The sequence below is a fragment of the Colius striatus genome, chromosome 4 (assembly GCF_028858725.1).
Source record: "Colius striatus isolate bColStr4 chromosome 4, bColStr4.1.hap1, whole genome shotgun sequence".
Classification (NCBI taxonomy): domain Eukaryota; kingdom Metazoa; phylum Chordata; class Aves; order Coliiformes; family Coliidae; genus Colius; species Colius striatus.
The window spans coordinates 59,330,795-59,357,975 of NC_084762.1; the positions used below are offsets into that span (position 1 = coordinate 59,330,795).

General features: G+C 37.9%; 1 protein-coding gene across 1 annotated transcript in view; it reads left to right on the forward strand.

Annotated features, from left to right (window-relative positions):
- Positions 1-1,198: 1,198 nt before the first annotated feature.
- The window catches only part of CLVS1 (clavesin 1), a 98,366-nt gene continuing 72,383 nt past the window's right edge, over positions 1,199-27,181 (forward strand). The window contains exon 1 of the mRNA XM_061995723.1: positions 1,199-1,587. Within this exon, the coding sequence (XP_061851707.1) occupies positions 1,199-1,587 (389 nt within the window). The remainder of the gene's footprint in view (positions 1,588-27,181) is intronic.

A 27,181-nucleotide genomic window follows, 5' to 3' on the forward strand; every position in this document is an offset into this window, starting at 1 on the left:
ATGGCTGAAAAATTAGATGGATCTTGATCTTTCTTCACATGCTTTTCACACTGGAACAAACCTTGATCTTATTTCACACAAGTGTAACTACACAGACTTCGATGACAGCCTCTTGCTAATTCTGTCACTGAAGTGTAAGCGATTCACTGTACTATTTTGCTCATACATAACAGCTTAAGCAGCTTTTCTTCTAACACTTGTAAAAACAAATTCTAGATAAAGTAGAGGAGTGAAAATGAAATTCAGAAGATATTCAGGAAAGGTACAAGATACCAAAAAAAAAAAAAAAAAAGAGTTTGGAATAAAACACAGCTCTTTTCAGCTAAAACACCAACCCTGCTGGATTAGATTCATTAAACACTATTCATGGGAAGTTTCCCTTGAAGATATAGTAAGTGTCAAGAGGAAATATTTGCAGTGAGGTTTTACCAAGTAGAAAATACTCCTAATGTTGGTGGAGTTATGGGGTATTTTGATCTATTTTACAATTACGTCAGAGGCTAATTCAAAGAAAGCTACAAGCTGATAGTACGAGTGATAAAAGCAAATCAGACAGTTATACTGAACAAGATAAGTGTAAATATGCATACTTAGGAAGCTGAAATGTAGCTCTTGTAAAGGATGGAAAAATTACTATTGTTTTTGCTTTTGTCATCCTGGACTTGAAGTTATGGAATGCTGGAACTCCCATACTTCTGTAAGACAACTTTGCAAAGTCTATTCTGATAGTAAGTTGATGTAGCTTAGAATTAATTGTCAAATAATCAGATGGCCTGAAAGCTTGAAGGCATGCCTTATCTTAAATGCACTCATTCTAAAATTGACTGATGTATCCTCTTACACATAGGAACATAAAATCGGAGCACTCAAACCAATTTTATTTCAGAAATTTTATTTATTTCAGAAATGCATTCCTATAAGCTTTGTATGTCTGTTTAATATTTCTTTTATGTATTTGCTTTGTCTTTTAGTAATTGATGGAATAATCACCACTTTCCTTTGGATGGATTGCACTGCATGTGAACTGCCTGTTACTCTTCCTGCAAGAAGAGCTCTTTTCTTTCATTTGTTAAATATCCACTTGATAGCAAAAAGCTTCTGAATGGCTCATGCTCACAGCAGACCATCAATTGAATGGGATCAGCACTTCTACTGAAATATCTGAAGTTAAGGATTTGGAAAAGAGGTTTTTGCAGAGATGACCCATTTACAAGCAGGACTTAGTCCAGAGACAATAGAGAAAGCCCGCCTGGAACTGAATGAAAACCCAGATATTCTGCATCAGGACATCCAGCAAGTCAGGGACATGATCATCACAAGACCTGACATTGGGTTTTTACGTACAGATGACGCCTTCATCTTGAGATTTCTCCGAGCCAGAAAGTTTCACCAAACTGAGGCCTTCAGACTGCTCGCTCAATATTTCCAATACCGCCAATTAAATCTGGATATGTTCAAAAACTTCAAGGCTGATGATCCAGGAATCAAACGGGCTCTGACAGATGGGTTTCCAGGAGTACTGGAAAACCGAGACCACTGTGGCAGGAAGATTCTTCTGCTTTTTGCAGCCAACTGGGATCAGAGTAGGTAAATGTAGATAGCATCCTTATTTTATCTTATCACTTAGCGTCCTTATCCTATCTTATCACTCACACTTGACTCATAATGGAATACTTATGACCATACTTGAAGCAGCAAGGCCATTTTCAGTAAAATATTTTGTAACCATGAGTTCACTTGACTAAAACTTTCATCTAATCTGATCACCTCTCATTCTCCAGACATAATACCATCAAGAGATAAGGGTACATCAGTGTGTCAGATAAATAGCATGTGTTTTTTTTTCCCTAAGTATTTTCAAGTTTTATCCAGGTGTTTTCTGTTTGCTATAAATACATTAATGCTTATTGTATAAATACTTCAGTAATATCAAAGACCAGCTGAACAGGTTGACGGAAAGCAAGAGTCTCAAAACATATAGGGATTCTTTTAGCTCTTCTGGTGCAGAAGGAACTGACCATATTTATTCTGACTCAAGACTGCTTAATTGATTTTTGTTTGTTTGTTTGTTTCTTTTAATCATTTCAGGAATTGCAGCCTCTGTTATGAGTTTTCCACAACTACATCGTAATTTTTGCACACTCTGGTTAGTGTATGCTTGCTTGTCTGATAAACAGGAGATTCATGCAAAGCGGACTTTCTGTCCAGGTCATTCCTTTACAGAATGCTATGAACAAAGATATCTCCCAGCCATTATTATAAAATGATGTCCTTAAATGTTAATATGTTTAGTCAGCTTTCACTATGTATTTCAAGTGATATAGAAAAAAAAGGCCTGATCCATGTTCATGTTGTCTTCTTTATCAGATGTCACTCCATTCCATTTTACTTAACTTCATGGTAAGATGAAGAAATGTGATCAGCTGTGGGATTGCCATGTGTTCTGATGATCTTTGGTAAAAATCATCCTGAAGAACAAAATTAAGATTCAGGTTTTGAGTATTATAAATTCTGATGAGTTCTAGGTAAGATTTGGTCCTGTCACAGTCTAAAGTTATCCATGGATGTGTCGCATCCTTAGTGGTCCATAGATTTGAGCTTTGAATTTATGTTATAGAAACTATTAGAGAACAATACACTTATGCGTACAATTTTTCTTGTTAATTGTTTTCTGGTAAAACTTTTCATCTCCATGTGAGAATAGAGTTTGGAAGGTTTTCTAGTTTTCCTTTGCACATATAGGTCTCTAAAAATTGTACAGAAAGAGTCACAGAAATGTGACTTTGCCTATATAAAGTATTTGGTGAAATCCAGAACTGAAGCCAATGATAAAAGTGCTATTAACTACATGTAGTCAATCTCCTGTCTTTCTGAACTGTGATAAAGCACAAAGCCTTTCCTTTAACAATTGGCCTGGAAAGAAAGATGAATGAACAGGTATCCTGAATTAACAGAAAGTATCAGCTTTAGAGGACAGAAGTACTGTGTCTCTTATGGTTGCATTAAGGGATTTAGTTTTGGGTTTCTGATCCCTCAACAAAATGGACTTTTGTGATTAATCTTGTACATCAGGTCCTGGTCTTGGAAAGCTGAGAGTGGTGCTGTCTAAGGCTCTGGCAATGAGATTTTGATTGATTCCTGTCAGAGTTAAATTTTCTGCAAGTACTTTAATATGCATACATGTATATGTGTATATGTGTGTGGCTGTAAAAAACAAAGTGATCCTGCATACAAGATACCTAGTTTCTGAAAACGTAGTTTTAACCTTCAAAGAAGATAGGCTAAGGCAAATAACATAGTATATACTTTCCTAAGGGTCCTCGGTAAAATTAAAAATCACGTACAAATTTTACCTCTGTCCAGCCACTGAAACTCAACTCCTCTGTGGATGTAAATGAAAAGAAGTGTCATTTATCTGGGCTTCTGTAGTGCTCCAAATACAACAGGAATTTGGGACAGGATATGGATTGTAAGTAGACATGACTAAAGGCATCAACAAGAGCAAAAGCTGTTAAGGAACAGGAAATGATGAGTGCAGTGTTGTATTAAGCAGCAAAGCAGCAAGTTATTGACCAGAAGAAATATATGTTCCTATATATTTCACAAAAAAAACCCCCAAAACCTCAAATAAACAGTAATTGTGGATATTTTACATATATATATCTTGGACAACCTTTCTATAGGTGTGTATTCAGTAATGGCAAGATATATTCAAGCATACATTTCAGCTGAATGTTAATGCAATCCATTCATATGATGCTGGGATGCTGACATGCAAATTTCAGCATGCCATTCCTAACTTTCATGTCATTTGCAGCTGGCTGCATCTTCTCTTTCTTTATGATTAAATCAAAATTTGTAAAGGATGATTTCTAAAGAAATCACAATTTACAAAAGGCTGTTTAAAATCAGTACAGCTGTAACTCATAAACATATTTCCAGTCAAGCCATTCTTATTGGTTACACTACTGGGAGGATAGTGGCTGTAGGGATACCATGTCAAGGAGCCAGGAGCAGCCTCAAAACTTTTCGGTTTTACAAATATGTTGATTTCTATAAGGAAATGTCATTACTTGTGTAATATGACTGCTTGGACAAACCAAATCCAAGATGTTTTTAAGGGATTTCTTGTATCAAAAAATAAAAATTCTGTGTGAGATTGTAGAAACATTTTTAATTTTATCTTAAAAAATGTAACTGATAGATCTGACATCTCTGGAAAACTAGGCTTTCATTTCTGGTCTCAAAGTTACCAACTTCAGCTTCCAGCTGCCAGATTGTGTTAGTTTAAAAGGACCACAAAAAATATAACAGCTTCCCATGTTTGTACTTTTGTGTCCTGACCATGTCATCTTTTAACCTGAATTCACTGAGGATGCAGCACTGTAGGGTAACTGCAAGGCAGCAAGAAGATAGTACATTAGGTACTCTATAGCAGTGGTTCTTGTGTTCACTTATAGCCATGGTGAATGGAAAATAGCTAAACTCTTTTTCCTTAAGGACAAAAAAACTTTGTGTTGTCCACAAGTTAAAGAACATACTTGTGGGCAGCCAGAACAGCAAAGAAAGTGTTCTGCAAAGTATTGCACTAGCTTAATCTCTTGAAATGTATTTATACTGCCAAAGCTTAAAGATATTGAGCTTCTTTACTCTTGGAATTAGGAAGATTTTCTAGGTTGCTAATACTCTTCATCATTCTTTTGTGGGCCTTTCCTATCATTTTAGCATTGTTGCTGTTGTGCAGATGGATGAACTGAATGCAAACTTTGACTAATAAACCATCACGTGGTAAAATCATGTCTTCTGTTCAGTATTCAGATACAAGATTGTCACTTTTTTTCTTAGCTACTCTATCACATTTAGAGCTCATGTTTAGATCAAATCTGCTTCCAAGTTACTGTTTCCTAAAATACAAACACCACTGGTAAATGTGTCACACATTCTCATCCATAATGTGGGCACAGTCTAGCATGTGATTCATGTTCTTCTGCAGAGCTAAACCTGTCCTCCTCGTTAATTATCATTGCATGGATTTTGTGACACCTGGCAAGAATTTTATTTTTGCTTCCACATTGTTGAAAAAGATAGTGATTATTGTTTTGACAAAAACCTCCTTGACAACTAAGAAAAACCACAAGGAATGGTAATTCTTTTTGCCAAAGCACTAGCTGAGATCTGTCACTGTGACGGGGTTTCATTCAACATGTGCTGCACTGGTTTGGTTTTGTTCTCTTTTTTAGAAAGGTTTCTTAGAGATGTTATCAACATTTTCTCTCTAGGTCATAAGTAGTATGTTTAGGGCCTAATTGTTAATCACGTGGTAGAGAAAACTTCAGAGGTGTTGAACAAGCAATAATGAGCACAGGGAGAGGAAAGAAAGAGATCAGATTAGTTCCACACTGAGGGAGAGGGAAAGTGTTGAGCTATATTACTGTACACTAGAGAATTCACATAGGGGAGGGCCATTGTTCTCTTTGATCAGAGCTCAGTTGTCAGAGGTGCAGCATAATCCAGCTACAAGGTGTGAACTCACCCAAAACCCACAAAGCCTTCACATATATCACTGCATACAGAGCACCTTATTTTAAAATGAAAGTTGTGAAGTAATGAAGACAGATAATGATGTCAAACTGATCTTGTCAGAAATGTTTTTGACAAAATAATTTTCATCATTAAAAAAATCCCAGTTTGTAAAACAAATACATGCATACACACTAATGTGCAGTTTTTATGAGACTCGAACTAAGATTTCACATAAAACCAAAGTGCCCTGCTTTGGATTAAAAATACTCTTTTTCATACTTTTTCATTTCATCAGTTTCACCAAACCCAAGTCCAACTTCCTCTGATGCACCTCTAGTGAATTGAACAAGAATACCTTTTTGGCTAAAGAAATCCTTCATTAACTACCACACCTGTTTCTAAGGTTTGCTACTGCCTTGTAATATATCTTGCTCATACACAAGGGAGATGGGGGTCTGGGTGAACAAGTAATTCAGCAAAAGGTGTTCATTAATCTTCCAAGTAAAGATGTTTTCTTCAAGGTTGTTCAGACAGAGTAAAATTTATTTCTGTGTAGAGAGATAGCAGAATGGCTATCTCCATCCATAATCCTCTGCAAGTAGAGTCTTGGGTTAAGGAAATAAAAATATACCCATTGTTTTTTGCAGGAAAATGGTAATTACAGTCCATCTTCATATATGAATTGTTGTATTTCAGAAGCTGTCACATAGCTCCAAAAGTTCTTCAAGAGAGTCAGATGGTAAAAATCACAGCTTTGTTTACAATATACATTCCCAAATCATAAATTCTCATTTATTAACCAAAGAAACTCAAATACTTGATACCATTCTGTTGGAAAGCATATTGAGATAGGCTAAAGGGCAAGGAAATACTCTGACATAATGGATAACCAACAGCTATAAATGTTCTGAAGGATCGCAATAGGAAAAATTATGTCCTTGCTGAGAATGCCCATAGTGGTGTAATTACAAGGATATTATCATCATCAGATCCTGTTGGTATAAATGAATGTCTCAAATGCTGATTATTCCAATATAGTTCAAAGATAATCTCAGATGCTTAACGGAATATGAAGGAATAAACATCTGTTGAGACTGATTTATAGTCACAGGCAAACTGTGGCAATAACTCAGTCTCATAGCTGTTTATTGTGAAAGATTACAGCTGAAACACTGCCAGTCCTAACACCAGAATGACATTTAAATAGCAAGACTTTGGGTTGTTTAGGAGGTAGTGCTTCTATGTTGAGATATACTTACAGAAATGCAGATTGAAGTTGTGGCTCAAGCGTTGTATTGTCCAATAAAAGACCAAGAAGCACAGTGTGTAAAAAAAGAATTGATATTACATTACTACGTAACTGAACTAGTCTGAAATGGTAGCAGAATTCAGGGTAGTAGAGGAAGGAAGTGTAGCGTAAGAAGAATACTCATTTTGAGGAGTAACAGATGTGCAAATTAAACGTTAGACAAAGAAGGCGAAAAGGAGCTCTGTCTTGAAATGTTTTAATTTTATTGAAGGAGGCAACTTAATTTAGTTTGTACCATTTATTATCTAAACTGCATTTGGGAAGGCAATTGTAGTCCATATGAATGACAGAAGGATGACAGAAGAATGACAGTCCTAGGTAGGGCTGAGAAGGAAATCAAAGAAGAGAGAGAAAATGTCTGAAAAAAGAGAAAGAAAAACAACATCTGGGAAAGTTGTGAAGCATATGTTGAAGAAGGAGAGAAGCCTGACTAAAATGAGAAGAAAATCAACAGAGGGGTGGGGGAGTGGGGGTAGGGAAGGTGTTAACAATCAAACACATATTGAGAGGGAATAGAGGGTGACTGGATAGGGTCTGATTGAAGGGCTGTGAAGGACAGTGCCAGTGGGTGAGACAGACATTTGCTGGAGCTAGCCTGTAGAATAACAAAGGGAAACAAAGGGCAAACTGGAAAGTGGCTCTGTGCCACCTCACTCTTGTGGAGAAATGATACCAAATCCAATCCCCAAGTTTAATTACTAGAAAGGACAGTTGATTAAGAAAAGTCTACACAGTCACACACACATATACAACAAACATTCCCATGCCCCCTTCCTTTCTCAAAAGATCCACATTTTTTGAGAGGGCTTATGTCTTGGTGACACAAAACAGAAACTGCATTTTGATAGCACTTCTCTCTCATTCCTAGAAAATGACTCATACTCCTACAGGGGCTGTGTATGTCATTCATGCTAAAGAATATCATTACAAAGCTATACCAACAGAATAGTATGAGGCCAAAGAATATCACATCCCACTTGGCTCTTTGTCCCTTTGACTCTTGGGAACAGCTGTTAGCCATGAACTAATGCCCTGTAAATAGGAGATTTTTGAGGTAAGGCTTCATAGGAAGAGATCTGGCAATTTTTTATCAGAGCTTTTTCTAAATGAAATTTCAAAATATCTGATGTACTACTCAGTTTCTAACTGGCCAATCTAATCCAAAGGAGCTAAGGCAAATTGATGAATTGCAACAGAAACAGGCTGTAAGGAGGCAAGGTAGGAAAATACCGCCATAATTCTCTGATTAGCTATTTAATAGGTTACATGCAGTAGAAGCATCAGAAAAGAGTAGATTCTGAGCTGGAATTCATAAGTACGTTTGAAATTCTACAATTCTGATAATTTCTTGGTATATTATTTCCTCAGGTCATTATTTATTTTAGACTCTTTCCTTTGAACTTTAAGCTTCTGTATCAATTTTGTTTTACATAAAAATAGTTGCTTTTTTCACCACACCCAGGTAGCTGCTGAGCATCCTCCACTTCCAGCACCCTCAAAGCAACATAATGGATGGTTAGGAACTGCTGCTATTAGGGGACTGGATGATCCCAGAAGTGTATGAATTTGGTCAGGATGTGTGTGATGTGTGGGGCGCTGAGCTCCATGAAATGATTGAACAGTACATTGTACTGTTCAGACTGAAGGTACAGACTTCTGTCCTGCCACCATGGTCACTCTGATTCAGAGTGCTTGCCTGTGTTTGCAATGCTGGATGGTGAGGGAGACAACAACTCCTGTGGTTGTAATGATGAGAGTATATCTCTGGGATGGTCTTGATAATGTGAGGGAGGAAGTGTACCCGTATGCCACAGCACCTAAAAACTTCACAGATCAGACAGAGGTGGAGTCCAGGGCAAAGGATGGAGGACTAAAACCATTTCTATAGCCTAAAAATAGAGCTGTTAAAGCTCTTCTCTACAAGATATTTTTCCTGTTTTGACATGAGTAAACCAATAAATAGGTGGAGCATCATAATTAATATGCCCTGACTAGAGATTTTATTCTTGAATAGAGGAAAATGGAGTCACTCCTTGGAGAAGAGGAAAATTTTGTCTTAAATTTTGTTTGTACTCTCACAGTTTTGATTTTTAGTAAGTGCAGCAACCTCAGGGGCAGTAAAAAGAACAACTATCACTTGCCCATACACCATGATAATCTCAGCTCTGGAAACTTCCTGTTCCAGTTATTTTTCATAAATGATGTATAAATCACAGTATAAAGTTATGATACTATATGATCAATAACTATTTGAAAAATTTATACAGATTATTTATATAATATCCCATAATACCTTTTGAGAGGGCCAAAATTCAGGGCTTGATTGAAAGTGTAAGACTGTAAGCTCAGTGTTGACCTCACTAATTTTGAAATTAACATATCAATATACATAAAAAGAAACAGTTGCTTTTCAGAGACAAAGTAGTTTCTTTCTATTTTAACCTTGCCAACCTGGTGTGTATCAAACCCCTTGTTAAAGACCTGCTCCTGGCCATTGCCACAAGGATTGGAGCTCAAGGAACCTTTGGTCTGATCCAGTAGAACAACTCTCATGTGTACTTTACAGGAAAAGTGCTTGCACACACCTTAAAAGACATACAACTGATGGTCTGAATAAACAAAACAAGAGGCTCAAGATTTTTTTTTTTTACCTTTTTACACCAGTACGATTTTCTTTATTGAGTTCCAGTTTCAGGTCATCCCCATGCCTTCCTTGTTCTTTTCCATAGATAGTACTGTGCTCCCTTCCACAAAGCTGTAATTTAGCTCTTATACCATGCCAGTAGAGGAACTGAATTCTGTACATTCAGTTACGAATGAAGTAATACAGGTGAAAAAAAAAAAAGTGTTAAGCACAAGGCCACATTTTTGGTGTGATCAAGAACGTGCACTCCCCTTGCCAGTCCTAAACCTTTCACTCCTTCCCTCCTTCTGGCTTCCTTTCACAGCAAACCCAAGAGATGCCAGTCACGTATATTAAATATACACAGATCAATTTGCAGAGCGTATGTGGTGCCTATATCCCTTTGGAATGCTATAGTATGTGTTAGCACACAGAATTAATTTTGGGTAGGTATTCTGACCATGAAAATCCACACCAGAGTATGATAACCTTATCTAAGGCATCTCCACCCTCTTCTGTTATCTTGGATCTGTGATCCTCTAAGCTGTTTTCACTTTGTGAGGTTTCTGAATAGGAATGCATTGCCTTGTTGTCTCAGGGATAATCCTATCCATCTGTTGTATAAGTACAAAGGAGAAATGTGATTTATATTGAAAGAGAAAGAGACTGGTGAAAAATCCTGCTTCCAAATGCACTGCAATATTCAGTTGAGAACTGAGATTAAAAAAAGAGACATAAACTCTGACCTAGGGATACACGGTAGGGAATCTTTCCATTTCTTAGATTCTCATTTACATGTAAGCCACTTCTGGCTGCCTACTGCAATTTAAATTCAGTTTTACTCTGATAAATCCTTCAGTTCTGTTTGAATAGACAGGCTTTGCAAGTCTGGGGAAAATGTCAATTTGTGTATGCCATAGCTGCCAATGAATGCCTTTCCTTTTTCCAGCATCTTATTATTATTCTCTGCTAAAATGTATACTCAGGTACACATACATTCATTTTTCTTTACAAGAAGGTTTTATACAATTCATTTAAAAGCAATCCAGGATCATTTGGGGGTTTACTTAAAAAAGAGATATGTGAGATGTAGACTCCATGTTAAAATCCAAGGAGTCTTGTGAGACACCGAACATACCTGCCATTTAGTCCTGGATGGCACATCTCTCTCGACTGGGATTTTCTCACTTTTTGATTTTTTAAATAAGTTATTCATTATCAGAGAAAATACCAATTAGACAAAAAAGAATTTGGTGATAAGTGGTGGACTACAAGTGGAATGATACTGTAAGGTGATACCATTGTGGAAGAAATGTCTTTGAGCTGTATTCCAGGAATGTTGTCTGCAGAACACTAGCACTTATTCACCTTTACTCACCTCAACTGACCTGTAAACTAAGTACTATCTTAAGAGAAGAAACTGAACTAAGAAGTCAAGAAAAGAAGATTAAAACAAGATGTCTGGAAAATATGACAATGTAATAAAAGTTGAGAACAGTGAGATGAGATACAAGTTGTATTGTTTATAAAAGTTTACCTTAATAAAACATGGTAATGAAAAGTTTCCCATTTCCTTAAGGATGGATGTACAGAATATAAGCAAATCAAGTAATTTTAAGCAGAATTGGATTTCAAAAAATTATAAAGCATTGTGCAATGATTAAATGGGTTCAGGACCTGAACAGGTAACTGAGGCACTCTGTGGACTCCTCATCACTGGACTTTTTACCAAAGAAGTCAGGACAAACTAGTACAGGAGATGTAAGAAAAGCTGTCAGATAACTTTCTATCCCATATTTCTAGGATTATTTTTGTTTTGTCAAAAACTTCTATGGAGGATTAACTCAGAAGATTTTTAAGATATGTTTCAATTTAAGAACATAAACATCATATCAGTAAGCTCTGGTATCTAGAAGTCCAACAGACTATCTTGTACGTAAAAGTTGTGTAAAAGCAATTTTCCCTCCTGGGATTCAGAATGCATGTTGCATATTTTATGCATCAATTATATTTGAAAATGGATAGTTTTGACATGTTACGGTGTTCCAATGTAATTGTTTGCTACAATGGAGCTATATCTCCCACTCACTGTGTGCTATGGGGATAATGGTTACAAAACTCTTTGTCTCCAAGGTCTATTGCGGCCTTCTCACTAGGTAAGAACCTGTTTGAAACCACTAAATGATGGATCCTGACTTTGTGAAAAGGTTACTATGCCTATCTATGATGTAGAAAACGGAAGAATTTTTAGGTAGGTAGTCCATCTGGAAATAGTCTTCCAACAGGGATTTTATGACATGACCCCAGTAAAAGAATTTCTAAGAATTAAGGAAAGTATTGGTGAGTAAATAGTCTATAAAGAGGAGTGTGCAGATGCAGTAAGTGAGAATGGCATTTTCTTGTGTTTGTCTTACTTTCAGAGGTATTGATCTTTCCCATGGGAGGCAGATTCCAAAGTTCTGAATGTGGCTGTCAAATGTTGCAGTGCAGATGCAGCATTGGCTCCATATTTGTGGGAGTAATGCTCCAGACATTGTGGGAACCACGTGTTCTTTCCTATTGCTAATCAACAGGCACATCCCTACATCTCAGGAAATTTAATTAGTGTAAAGCCACCTTCATCTTAACTCTGAAATACACTGGAGCATGTTTCTGGCAGAGCTGAGCATCTGGTTTCCAGGATTTTAAATGTTGTTCTTGAATGCTACTGGACTTACCAAGCCAAAAACATTGTCTTGGTAGAGTGGATTGAACATTAAGGATTTTGCTGTGCTATCCCCTTCAACTGCACTAGGGACAGAGAAAGAATGAATGACAAAGATTACATTATCATATAATGCAGAGAGGTAACCTACAGGCAACAGTCAAATGTAATAAAATGCACAGACTTTAAATGCAACTGCATCAAAACTCTTGCCCAGTCAATCCAGAGTATGACTGTTGAACTAGGTTACTGCGTATTGCTTGATCGATCTAAAAGGACATTGTGCTCATACTGGCCAGTTGTGCTCATCAGCAAACAATTTCCTGTGTGAATTTGATCATTTTTCTCATTCCTATCAGCCCTAAACTTGGTTCTAACACACTAGGATAAAAAAACAAAGCAAGGCTTTACCGTGACTCTAGGAAGTTTACAGTCTAAATGGATGAAAAGAATGAAACACTATCTTCCCTAAATGAAGAAGTGTGTCTGGAGGTCAGGGGTTCTCAGGGGACTGGGAGCTCTGGTGGCTTCCTGAGGCAGCAGGGCAGGGACAGGCAGCTTGGAGGTGGGAGTGCACAGAGGGCTGACAGCAGGGCTTGCAAGGGATTGATTGAACACAGGCAGACAGTGAACTGGTGACACTGGGAAGAAATAAGTGGCAGAGTGCAGGAAGCTTTATGGCCAGGTGGAGGGTGAGAAGGTATTCAACAGTGTTCTGCTCATTCAAGGTCCCCTCTATTCCTTGGTCTTCCAGGACTGTACTGTCATGCAGTTTCCTACTTCTGGAATGAAAAATGACCTAATTCATGCCTACGGTATTGTTGTGAGGCCCTTAATAAAAGTAGTGCATATGAGCAGGTCAGAATATGTGAACTAAAAGTCTGATTTCTGACGTTCACAAAACAGTGACTTAGAAGATTGCATGACTGAAGCCAGGGAATCTCCTTCTCCGATTCTTTAAAAAGCATATATATAAAAGCGTTCATGCCTTACCAAGGAGTGAGAAGACAAAGGAAAGTTTTTTTCCATAATTTCTGATTCAGCAATGCATGAACCCATATAAATGTGAGAAATCCCAACAAATTCAACTGTGGATACAAAATGCAGCAATGAGGCTATTGCTGCATTGAGGCTATGCTTTACATTAGACAATTGCTTAAGTATCTTATGACTTAACATACTTCTCCTGCAGAAACTAAACCAGTGCATTTACTTGACTGTTAAAAACTGTTGATTAATACTAAAATTGCAAAATAGTAACTAAATCCAAGTCAAGTGAATGCAATGAAATGGAGTGGCGAAGAGTTCTGCCAGATCTGGTGAAAAACAACAGAGAGACTGGAATCGCTCTGCTGCTTGTGTGTTTTTGTGAGTAAAATTGCAGCATATTGGGATTCAGTTTCCAAAGACTTGATCACTTGTAGTTTTTCTCAGATATTGCCATAAGGTCTTCTCAGCAACATTTTTCTGAAGTCAAAGCATTGGCTAGAATAAAGAGAAGTATGTATTACAGTCGCTTTTAAGCAAATGAACTTGCTGTTGAAAAAAATGAGTTGTAAAGTTGCGCTTAAATCTATATGAATGAACTCTCACTGTCTAATTTCAATATAATGTAAACTACCAGACAATAACAGACAAAAAAGGACACTCAATGTAGTATTAACAAACCCTGTACTGTTAATAAGCCAAATTATGTAGTTTATATATTAAATCTTTCAAAGACTCTATCTTCCTTGTCATGCTGCAAGCCATATAACACCCCCTGAAAAGTGGGCTTTGCTACTTTTAAAAGTCTTCAAAGTACAACTATTCCAATAAGCCATAATATGTTTGTGGTAACACCCAATCCCGTACTTTCTTAACATCAAAACATCTAGATCTCAAGGAAAATTAATTGTAATTTTCTGTTTTTATAAGTTGAAGGCTTTTTATGGGAAGGAATAGATGAATAAATCAGGTGTTTATCTGTAAATAAGCTTGTACCAATGACTGCATGCAACTGTTTCCCAGAAAATAAAGGGAAGGAAAGAACAAGGGGTTATTTTTTTTGTTAAAGTCTCTCATGTTTACCTCTAATACTGAAATTTCCCCCGGTATTTTTCTTAAGGCCATGCAACTAGACTTGTCTTGGCAATGTCTTCCAATCCTTATTCCTCTTTTTTGCGGATTTCTGACAAAACAAGGCCTCCCTGCTGTCTGTGTTATTTCAGTGATCACTACTGCTTGTGTTTGGAGTAAAGATTGTAGTTATTCTAGACATCTAGTTACAGAGATGCCCCCTACAAATACCACCACGGAGTCTGTCAGAACATCATTGTTACATGTGTTGCTCTATAAGCAATTATTTATGATAGAATGAGTATTGTAGTGACTACAGTTAATCAAATTATGTCAGTAATTATCTGTATTGACTATGTAAGAATTCTTGTTAGAGATGTGAAAAAATGTTTCAAAATAATTATATTAGCTTTACAATAAAAAACAGTGCAAACAGAAATAGAAGAGTATAAATCACTCGATCATCCAATGCACAGTTTCCAGTTGTTTAAAAATCTAGATTGCAGTCCTTTCCCTCTGAAACAGTGTCTGCCAGAAGTCACAAACTAAATATTCATACATTGAAGTATAGTCTATTGTACAGAGGCTAGAGTGATGTAGGAGGCTGGTAATAACTTCTGTATAAGAAATGAATGGAACTTTTATTTCAGAATCCCTAACATTGCAATTCACATGATATTCTGTTTTCAGCTCAACCGAATTTTAATAGTTTATAAATCTCTTTGATTGTCTTTCCACTGGTAATTCCTGAGAAAATTTGATAGTCTACCAAAATCATAACATAACATAGCATTACTATTCCAAGACAATGGACTGCACTGCACCTGCAACACTAATCTATACCCTATTAGGAACTGCTGGCATGTACCAAAAAAATCTGGCTTTGGGGAAATAAGGGATACCAGGCCGGACGTCTTTTCTCCATTACTATGAGTTTCTGTGTGACCTACTCTAGGAGGTCCTGCTCTGGCAGTGGAGGTGGACTAGGTGATCTTTGAAGTTCCCTTCCAACCCTCAAGATTCTGTGATTCTGTGATATATTCAATAGAGGGCTTTACAATTGATAACAAACTAACCATGAGCCAGCAATGTGCCCTTGTGGCCAAGAAGGCCAATGGCATTCTGGGATGCATCAAGAAGAGTGTGACCAGCAGGTTGAGGGAGGTTCTGCTCTCCCTCTACTGTGCCCTGGTGAGGCCTCATCTGGAGTCCTGTGTCCAGTTCTGGGCTCCTCAGCTCAAGAGTGATAGGGAACTTCTGGAGAGAGTCCAGTGCAGGGCCACCAAGATGATCAGGGGACTTGATGAAAGTCAAGGAAAGGCTTCGGGAACCGGGGCTCTTTAGTCTAGAAAAGAGGAGACTGAGGGGGGAATCTTATTAATTTGTAATTAATTTACAAATATCTAAGTGGTGAGTGTCAGGAGGTTAGGGCATCGCTTTTTTTTCTGTTGTATCCAGTGACAGGACAAGGGGTAATGGAATTAAGCTGGAACACAAAGAGTTCCATTTAAACATAGGGAAAAAGTATTTTACTGAGAGTGATGGAGCCCTGGCACAGGCTGCCCAGGGAGGGTGTGGAGTCTCCTTCTCTGGAGATCTTAAAAACCCACCTCGACACATTCCTGTACAACCTGATCTAGGTGAACCTGCTTCTGCAGGCTGGTTGGACTAGATGATCTCTAAAAGGTCCCTTCCAACCCTACCATTCTATGATTCTATGATTCTTTGATTCTATGATTCTATTACTACTGCCTTTGGAATCTCAACTTCACACAGGAAATTGTTTGCTGATGAGCACAACTGGCCAGTATGAGCACAATGTCTGTTATGAGTATGTGACACAAAGATCCACCCCATCCAGGAAAAAATCTTCAGACTGCTAGATCATAGAATTAGAAATCTTGATTAAAAGGCAGAGTTTATTTCAGAAATTTAATGTTTCAAATTCTGATAATAAAATGCAAGTAAAGCATTGATTAAGTGTGTCAGATATATTGCCCATTCTTTCTTTCTTTCTTTCTTTCTTTCTTTCTTTCTTTCTTTCTTTCTTTCTTTCTTTCTTTTTTAAATGGAGAAATTATGTACCAAGCCACTGCATGCCTAGAAACAGTAGTACTAAGTAGTGATCTTAGAGTTTTAAAATATGCTTAATTTTTCCCTTTATGATTATGGTATCTTAAAGCACACTTTAAAGATTGATTGTATGCTATTTTGTCCACTGAATCTGCACAGGGGGTATTTTGAGAAGTATTGTAAAACCTGACAGGTTCTAATTTTTGATTTTCAGCCTGCATTTTAATATTTTTGTTCCATAATTACTTCACTCAGTTTGAGAAAGCTAGTCTAAACACTGTTGTATTTCTAAATGAGCTGGGCCAGTGTCATTAATTTGTTCAGATTGCTGCTTTAGAAAAGTATCACAGGAGTCCTTATAGGCTCACCTCTTTTCCCTTTGTCCTGCAATTCTTGTATTTCACAACTTCAAGGCCAACAAATAAATAAGAACGTTCTAAATAACTATTATATTAAAGAAATCCCAGGTATCCCAGTCAAAGCTCACTTCCTCACTTGCAAAGCATCAAGTGGTTGTTCCTATCTCTGGATCTGAATAGTTTTTGTTCCTCTTACCCAATCTATTCAGCTTAAGTGCTTGTAAAACCTACAGAAAAACGTTTTTATCTTCCTTTAGGCAGACTTCTTTTGCCCCATTGCTGTCATATGTAAAAAAAGTACATTTAGTAAAAGTCTAGTGATGATACATGGTATAATGCTGATGACATTTGATTTCTGTATTCAGTAATTCCCCTTCAACAGGTGCAATTGCCACACTTTCTGGAGTCATTACAGAAGCAGTTGTCATTCATATTGCCTATAGAATTAAATTCTCAAGATTTCTACTGCAATGGGACATGATTCAGACTGATGGCATCATCCATAACTTTTATTTTCTACTATCTACTGATAAAATTAATTCAGTTATCAGTCTTTTGTTGATTGACGTACTGGGGAGTCATGTGTCTGTGGATTCCAGAAACTCCCAAAGCAAGTTCTGTCAGCTGTTTTCCACATGGGAAGTCCAATACCCAATGAAATCTGAGACAAATCTAGAGAATGTGAATAAGAAGCCACATGTTTTACTAATTCTACAGGTAACGTTTGATCAGTTTCCTCATTTTGATTGGGTCACATCACATTCTTATCTTGTTAAAGATTTTGTAAAGTCAGGAGTCTGCTACAGATATAGCTCATTTACACTTTCAGCAGATTTCTCAGGAAGAAAAAAAATACAATTTGTTCCCTTAGTAGGAATGGTTGTTGCTATTCATTCCTTCACTTTCTTTAGTGAAGCTGCATGAAACATGATCCACTCAAAAGTGGCCAGGGTGAAAACTGCTCATTTTTCTTGAGTTTCATGGCACCAGATATCCTTTGAATTTTAACTACACAAAGCAGTTTCTTTGTGGCTGACAGCACCAGGATCCCATACACTTTTAACGTCTTTTCTATTTCATAAATCCACACAGATTCATTCTTTTCTAGTCCTCTCTCTCCTGCTCAGTTGAATCATTATAGCAAATTTTCTTCATCCTTGTTTATGAAGAGAGCTCCATTTAATTTTTCCTAGACTACTATCTTATGAATCTTCACAGTATCTGTTTTGAGTTCCTCAATGATAATTTCTACATCAATAGTAGGAAGTTCCCTCATCTTGTCAGCTATATCAAAGTTACCTATTGTTCCAGTGGGAAATCTCTTTGATATATAACACTTGACATATCTTTTCATTTTCGTGTAAGAATGGATTAGAATATTTTCATGTCTGTCTTTCATTGGCCCTGAAGGGCTCCAACTAAAATCGTTTATAACCCTTTTTGTGATTGACATCAGTTTTGTACATCATTTTAATGTCTACCACTGGCCAGATTTAAGTAGAGGCATGAGCGTAAGTATATGCCTATTACCTGATTCAATAGTCTTTTTTGGTGTTTACTGAGATGTACTTGTGTTTCTGGGTTTTGCAACTTCTTCTCGAGTCATCATAGCTTCTTATACAGTACTTCTGAAGAGAGTCAGAATCACAGAATCACAAAATCACAGAATCACAGAATGGTAGGGTTGGAAGGGACTTTTAGAGATCATCTAGTCCAACTTCCCTGCAGAAGCAGGTTCACCTAGATTAGGTTGCATAGGATTCAGCTTTTATTACTTGCCTTTGGTGATGACTTCATCAGTCTGTTCGTGCTGTTCTGGCAGAAACCTAATATGCTCTCCACTAGGCAGACATAGAGTCCACTGAGTTCCACTAAGCTTTTTAATAACATAATTTTTATATAATCCTCTACATAATGATAGTTAAAACGCCATTCTTATGAAGAGAAGTTGTAAGTGTAGAGACTGTGATGTTTCTGATTGCTTTCTTTGCAAATTATTTCTTTGTTTTCATTGGTGACATTGCTGCTCACCAGGCATACCTGCTCTGCCTCTCTCTTCCATTCCTCATGAAAGGAGTGATAAAGCATGGTCTGTCTCATTCTCCATTATACCATCTGCTGATACCAAAAGTACTTTATAAGTCTTTGTGTGGAACTACACATTACTGCCACAGGATGATCATGTCAATGAAGATATAAAAGCCATTTTCCACTCTCTGCATGTGAACCATTTCTAGACATGCTACTGCTGTGAGGTTTGCAACCCTCTGTCTCTCTGTGCGTATTCATTTCACATAGGCCAAGGAGGGTGTTGCACTGACTTAGTAAAGTCCACTGAGATGTAGTTTTCTTTGTCTTCTTCATGTTATGCTTTGAATGGGACTTAATATTGCATAGCTGTCACTTTGACACACGGTGTCTGGAACTTTGCTACCCATCATCATGATCAGCTCAGCTCTTCTCTTCCCATTGTATATATCATAATTTTTTAAGACTGAATCAATCTGCTCCTGACAATCTGGACTCACTGAATTTTCCAATTTTCCTATTATTTTTTCTGTCTTTTTTTTCATTCTGTAGGACCAAATGTACCTTCCTTAATTCCATATACAGGGAAAAGGGACACTTCAGCAGAATATTTTTCAGAATATGAACTGCTTCCACAGACAAGCTTCAACTCTCATATTAGCACGGTTGTACACTATCTGTGACTCTAAAAATCTGAGACTCAGATGGACCATATTTTTCCTCTGATCTTAGAGCTTCACAGTTTTCAGGGTGGGTACCAGAAGCAAAAAGGTGACTTCATGCATGCCTTTTGGGTTCATTGTCAGCTTGTATTTACCAACTGAAATTTCATTATTGTAATTTCAAACACACAGAAGGAGTCTACTTCTTAGCTAAACCGTTACACTTTTGAAAAGAGATAGAGAAAAGCGGTTTCTGAATGAACTTATAGGTATTCTGCTGCATTTTTCAAAGCTTCCTGGGTTGGTGGGTTATCTTTGAGTAACTGGGTGCTGTTTGAATATCCACAAGGGATAATATGACTCTTGTAGTTCTGAACTCATCAGTCTCAGAATATATGCATTAGTGAGCAGTTATTTGATCTAGTCATCATCGAGGTCTGCTCTGTAAGAATTATTGATTGTAAGCAAAGGGACAATGACATAATTTTGTTATGATTGTCTGAAATAAAATGTGAAAATATACTGTTTAGTTAGCTAATAAGAAAATCTTCCTGTGAAGTTTGTATTAAAGTCTTTTTCAAAAAGTTAATAAATATACAGGTGAATTCTTGCCTTGCACATAGGAGTGGCCCTGATACTTCAGGCAGAAAGTAGGATTTGTAAGTGACAAAATTACAATATCATAATGCCCACCAGAAATATTTTTTTGACAGATGTAGGAAAGCAGTGATGTGGTTAAAAGTAAATGGAAAGATATGGGGGTTAGTGAAAATTAGCAAAAATTCTGGAAAACTCTAGAATGACATAGAAAACCAACACTTGTTGTGCAAAGAAGTCTAAGTGTGGTTCAAGAACACATTGGATTTTACAATGTGGCCGCATCTTGTATGTAGATCCTTTATCTTCTCTTAACTCTGTGCAGTTTCTTCTGGGTTTTCGATTACTTTTAACCTTTTAACAAAAACATCAAGTCGTTATAAACAGCACAATTAAGAAGTGTACTTATTGTGAAGTGGTGGTCAAAATTTGATCAGATGTTAGGCTGCATTAAGAATGAGATAGAAAATACATACGAAAAGATAATATATTCTTTTATGTATACTTATATTCCAATCTTACCTTCCATACTGAATTTGCTTTACATTGTATTATCTCAAAAAGAAGTGATGTAAAAAAATGTAACTTTCCAAAAAAAAAGTGCAGTGAAAGGAATTAATTAGTGTTATTAACAAGTGAGGTAATCACATCAGGAGGGAGCAAAAAGTCCAGGGCTCTTTCAAAAGGAAAAATGTTGAAGATGCAGCAGAGATATAGCTAGAGGAGATGTGGTGAAATTGCATAGAGAAAACATGATAGCAGGGAGACTGAACTGGTGGTGCCATCTGTACCTTCTCCTAATAACAGAACAAAGGAGTTGTATAATTGCTTTCTATGATTAAACAGTAGCTTCATAATGTTTAAAAGAAAATCCTTTGCCTTTCTGTAATGAAAAATTAACTTGTGGAATGCAACGATGCAAGAAATGGAGCAAATAGCTTAGTGTGAGAGATGGATTGCAGTGCCAAGAGAGAATAGGAAAAGGCTGTGCAATCACACAGAATAAAATAAAACAACAGAGGTCATCAATCCTAATGCTGTTAACCATAAGCTATTCATGTACTAGCATTCATTTTGTTCATTATTACTACAGTTATACTTTGAGGGAAGAGTATCACAACATCAGTAACATCGTGATGAGATAAAAAAATACTTCTCAAATACTGTCCTGAGCTGTGGCCATTGTTCTACTCTCACAAGTCATCTCCTAAATTTCTGACACTGGAGAATACTAACCTGACACCACCATACACTCTCTGACTGTGATCTTACTGGACTATACTCTTTGTCCATCTTTCTCATGCTCCTTGCAGGTGCATGTAAGGCTACCCAGACAAATTACTACACTGGCTCTGTAGAACTGATTTATTGATTCATTTAGGGGTTGTAGTGTAGGGATTCTAATAATTTCCACAGCATCATAACACATAACAGAAGCGAGTGTCACTTGTTCCTTCTCAGTGGGGAAATGTACATGATGTGCAAGCATGACACTGCTCTGGGTACTAAAAGGGCAAGAAAATCACCAGTGTGCAGCTCAGATGCACTTAACTCCTGAAGTAATAAAACAAATTAACAGCTAGAGGAACAGTCATACTGCACCTGAGATTCTATTCTGGCCTTTCCTTTGGGCAGCAGGCTGCAAAGGAGACCTGCATGATGCTCCTGAGAGGCTTCACCTGCACTGTGCTGACTGAGCTTCACCTGATGCTGGGCTGCACCACTGCACCCACCTGGACTCCTGTGCAGTCATTAAGCTTGTGCTGCCCTGGGTTGCTATTGGTTGCCTGATCCATTTCAGATCAAGTTTCTGGAGAGCTCGGGAGGGATTTTTTTTTTAGCTCTTAGGAGTCTAACAATTTTTTGCTTTATCTTGGACTAACTCCCTGCTACATGGTGTGATGCATTCCTAGGCTGAGGCAACGGAAAGAGCAGACATCACCTCCCCATTGTTCTGTATACGTCTCTGGTGAAAGCTGGTCTTAACAGGGGTCCAAAAAACTCCACCACCTGCACCCTCCCTTCCCAATCACATGACCTGCAAAGGTCCCTGTTTATTAGACAAACTTCACATGACAAAGGGTCCTTGCACAGTCACATTAAGGGACAAAGTATTCCTTTGGTAAGGGTACCCACAATATGAATGAAAGTGTAGGAGGAGATTAATAACACCAATTTGGATGTGGAGCGTGTAATTCAGGCGCTCTTGGTTGCTATGGAGTTCAACTGAAGTGGAAATTGACAGCAAAAAACTCATGATACTTGTATATAGAAGAACTTCCAGCAGAAACATAACAAAGGGAATATTTTTGTATCTTTTAGAAAGCCACCGAGAGGCAATTTTTGCATAATAAAGGAATAAACCAATGCAATTTCTTTCTACAGGCCAGTACATTTCCTCTTCACTGACAGTGGCAGAGGCTTCCAGCTCACTCCCAAGCAGGAATTCAAAGCCAGTCAGATATTTGTGGATGACTACTCTCTGTTCAGATATAAGCTAAGCTGTGGCATTCTGATGTTAAATACAGTTCAGGTCTCAGTTTAGGCTACATTATTCTTTGTATTCAGTGCATTGTTGGGCTAAGCACTTTTCAAGAAAAAAAACACCAGTATTCTTACTCATCTGATCTGGTATCCTGGATGTAAAGTTATGTGGAAATTTTATTTATAGACTTATGCAGATGCTATGGGGAAAAATCCTACTATCTTTTCATTACAAAACAGGAGACATGCTTGTCTGAAGCTGACATGCTGAAACTACCAAAGATAGCTACACTGGATGTGACAGAAGAATAATTTGGAACTATGGCATTAACTTAATGCAGCCTGTGTTTCAGTCAGTAGGAGGCTTATTTGCATATATTCTGTTTCTACAGGGAAATAAAAAATTTGTAACCAAACTTGGGCATGACAAAGAAGGGGTTGGTATCCTACAAAATAATAAAAAAAATCATATGGTTGTGTAATAATTTCTCCGGTTTGCATGATGGTGCATTATTCATGTCTTTGCAGATGAGTTTAAATGGCTTTGAATGGTTCTATGATGGAAGCTACCTGAGGCTAGTTAAAATATTTGTTGTGAATATTTGCTACGAATGCAACACATTTTCTCTATAAATTGCAGACAAGCCTTGCTAGTTTCTGTGCACATATGCACTCTTCAGACCTCAGACAGGTGAAACAAACAAGCCCTTTTCAGGACTTGAGTCAGCTGTGAGCTCCTCTATTTGACTGCTCATCTTCTTTGGTGCAGGATTACTCAAGTGAGTCCCCATGTTTATACACAATTCTTCATTTTGCAGTTACTCTCCCTGGTTATTTTTCAGCCAAAGGCTGCTTCACACTGCACAGGGTTCATCTGAGTAGCCTTTCCTTAACAGAAGTTTGTAAAATGTGAAGACTAGGTTTTGTATTGGTTGGATTGACTGCCATTTCCCTCTGATGCCAGAGAGGCAGAGCTGCTACTCATGACCATAAATATGAATCAAGACATGAATCCCCATGTGTGTCTTCGATTTCCAGAGCTTTTTTCAGCAGAGGGGAATTTTATATTTCTAAAATAAACACATGCATTAAAAAAATCCCAGATGTTTTCTAAGAACACATTGATGTAAGCTAGGGCTTTCTTGTCAATACTTCATGAATAGGAAGGAGAATTTAATGTGCTGAAATAAATGACTTCATATGACCTTTAAGATCATTTGATCTAACTGTAAACCTAACACTGCCATGTCCACCACCAAACCATGTCCCTAAACACTACATTTACAGGTCTTTTAGATACCTTCAGGGAGATGACTCAGCCACTTCCCTGGGCAGCTTGTTCCAATGCTTGATAATGTTTGAGGTTATTCTTTTTTTCCCCAATATCGAACCTAAAACTCCACTGCTGCAACTTGAGGTGATTGCCTCTTACTGTTTGTAAATTGGAAGAAGCGACTGAACACCACTTCACTGCAACCTCCATTCAGGCAGTTATAGAGAGGGATCATACCTCCTCCCAGCCTCCTTTTCTCTAGGCTGAACAATCCCACTTGCCTCAGCATCTTCTCATAAGACTTGTACTCCAGACCCTTCACTGTCTTCATTATCCATTTCCAGACACGCTCCTGCACCTCAATATCTTTGTTGTAGTGAGGAGCCCAAAACTGAACACAGTATTCAAGGTGTTGCCAGCTTCTTCAGCTTCGGCTAGCTCAAATAATTTGAGGCAACCAGAAGAGATTTTATCAGTCCTTTTTCTTTCCACATCCTCTTCTCTGTGAGAACCTTCCTTGCAGGATAGTACCATCTCTCTCCCAACTAGAAGCTAAGTGTGCATTTCTGCTCTTTGTTGGTGATTTACTATGTGGGGAGGGAATAATATGAGATATAGTCTCTTTCCTGATTTGTATCTATGCCATATTTGCAGATTGCTAAATGTTATTCAGCTTTGGCCACCCTTTAAGCATTACCAGAGTGAGACTCTTACTGCACACTGACTTAGGGATGTTAAGCTGAATTGTCTGCAACTGCCACGAATAACTACATTGGTCCAAAAGACAATCCCACGAATGGGTTTGCCCTTTCCCATGGGAGGTGCAACCCATACTGCCTTCCCCAGCCATTTCCCTGGGTGCACTACAGGGACCTTATCTCCTCCCACAGTATGTAGGAGTTTTGTTTGGGCAGGACCAGGATGGTTAGTTGAACCTCTGCTGTTAACTAGGCAAGTGGCTTGTGCTAAATTTTTATCCCACTGCTTCCATGCCCCATTGCCCAGTGCTCTCAACATGGTCTTTAGTAATCCGTTATATCTCTCAATCTTTCCAGAGGCTTGTGGGTGATAGGGGATGTGGTATATCCACTCAATGCCATGTTTCTTTGCCCAGGAGTTTATGAGATTATTTAGAAAATGAGTCCCATTGTCTGATTCAATTCTTTCTGGAGTATCATGTCACCACAAAACTTGCCTTTCAAGGCCCAAGGCAGTATTTCAGGCAGTGGCATGGTTTATAGGGTATGTTTCCAACCTACCAGTAGTTGCTTCCACCATGGTGAGTATATACCGCTTGCCTTGATGTGTTCGTGGTAGTGGTCCAACATATTCAATTTGCCAGGCCTCACCATACTGAAAACCCAGCCATCGGCCTCTGTTCCAGGGAGACTTGATTCGTGTGGCTCGCTTGATTGCGGCACATGTTTCACATTCATGGGTGACCTGTGTAATGGCTTCCATGGTCAAGTCCACCCCTCGATCACGAGCCCATCTATATGTTGCATCTCTTCCCAGATGTCCTGATGTTTCATGGACCCATCGAGCTATAAATAGCTCACCTTTATGCTCCCAGTCTAGGTCTACCTGAGCTACTTCAATTTTGGCAGCTTTGTCTACCTGTTTGTTGTTCCATTGTTCTTCAGTGGCAGTGTAGAGGATATTTTGCACATCTGGTCCTGTATGGATGGGCCCAAGGGCGACTGCACGAGCTATTTCCTGTTTAATTTTTTTAAAAGCTTGTTATTGCTCAAGGCAGCACTCAAAACAGTTCTTCTTTCTGGTTACTCTAAAGAGAGGGCTCACAAGCTGACTATAACCTGGGATATGCATCCTCCAGAATCCCACAAGGCCCAGGAAAGCTTGTGTTTCTTTCTTATTAGTTGGTTGAGACATAGTTGCTATTTTGTTCACAACATCCATAGGCACATGCCAACACCCATCTTGCCATTTTATGCCCAAGAACTGGATCTCTTGTGCAGGTCCCTTTACTTTGCTTCTTTTTACAGCAAAACCAGCTTTTAGGAGAATCTGAATTATTCTTTTCCCCTTCTCAAAAGGGGAACAGTCAGGATTTTTAGTGACAGTTTGTTTTTGCTTACTACCAGAAAATCTTAATGGCTTCAGCTGCCAGTACTTCTGTATGTTCGTATATTTAACCGTCAGAATAATCCAATTAATTTCACTAGCATGCCTAAGAGCCTGTGCTTAACTGTTCAGAGAGAGTAATGTCAAAAAGCCTTTGCTGATGCCATCTTCTCCAAAATGTATCACTTTCTTGCAGTGTGTGTTATTTGACCCCTTATTTTCCAGCAGTCCCTCAGCTTTATTAGCCATGTATCTTCAAAATGAATGATGACAGAGACATACAAATAGATCATTTCATTTCCCTGAAATGTCTTTATCCCCTTTAATTGTTCCCATTGCACCCTGGTACTCCACTGAGCCTTTTGATTCTCTCATAGCCTGCTTATGCCTTTTATAATTAAGTAATTTCTTCTTATTTATTTTCATGTTATGCCTTTGGCTAATCTCCTCACCAAATCCCTCAGCTAAATTGTCTTCATTTTTGTTTTACATTATTGTTCCTCACCTTCTGTTTGACTAACTTCCCATTTTACAAACGATATTTGAAGAACCTCTTTTGTGGTACCTTTCCATTCAACCAGGGCAGATAGACACTCTCCCTCCCTCCTCGTTTTTGCCTTTCTGTGGCTTGTGCAAATCTTTTGTAACTCATTAGTGGTTCACTTCATTAGGTTCCATGCTGAATCCTTACCACATCTTACACATTTTGATTTGTCTAATAGTAATTTCTTTCACTTTCTTTTTTTTTTGTTGTTGTTTTATGTGAGAGGGTTAAACTGGTGGGGAAGAGAAATTGGAGGAGGGAAGGGAACATTAAGCATAGGAACAAAAGTGATGGACTAATAGAATGTTTCTGTGTTAATGCATAGAAAATTATTTGGATGCAAATCAGTCACACAGCTGAATGATTTATCTCAAAGCCTCAAGATTAGAGGCTAGAAGGTTTCAGCCTCAAATTTCACTCTGTTTGATTTCTATCCATACCACGTATTCACAAAACAATGTGCCTACAAATAGCCCACCTGGAGGACTTGTGTACTGCTTTCATGTCTCCTTGTATTCATCTGAAAAAAAAACTTTTGTGTTCACTTTGAGTTTTTTCCTACACTGTGTCTTAAAACCACAAATGCATAGAGATGGGGGGGAATGTAGGCAGGAGACAGCCAGGTTAGTTACATGCTAAGAAAACTGGATGTCATGTCTTACAGGCAAATAATATCTTCTGAAAGTACAGGGAAATACAAGTGAGTAATTGCTTGATAAATTGTTAATTTATGTAGACACCCAAACAAAGATTGGAACTCCTCGGCATAGAGTACAAGAGGAAGAGTTTGCACTCAGTCAAATAAAATATTTCATTATAATTTAGAGTTTAAGTGGATTACAAAAGATGCCTTGCATGC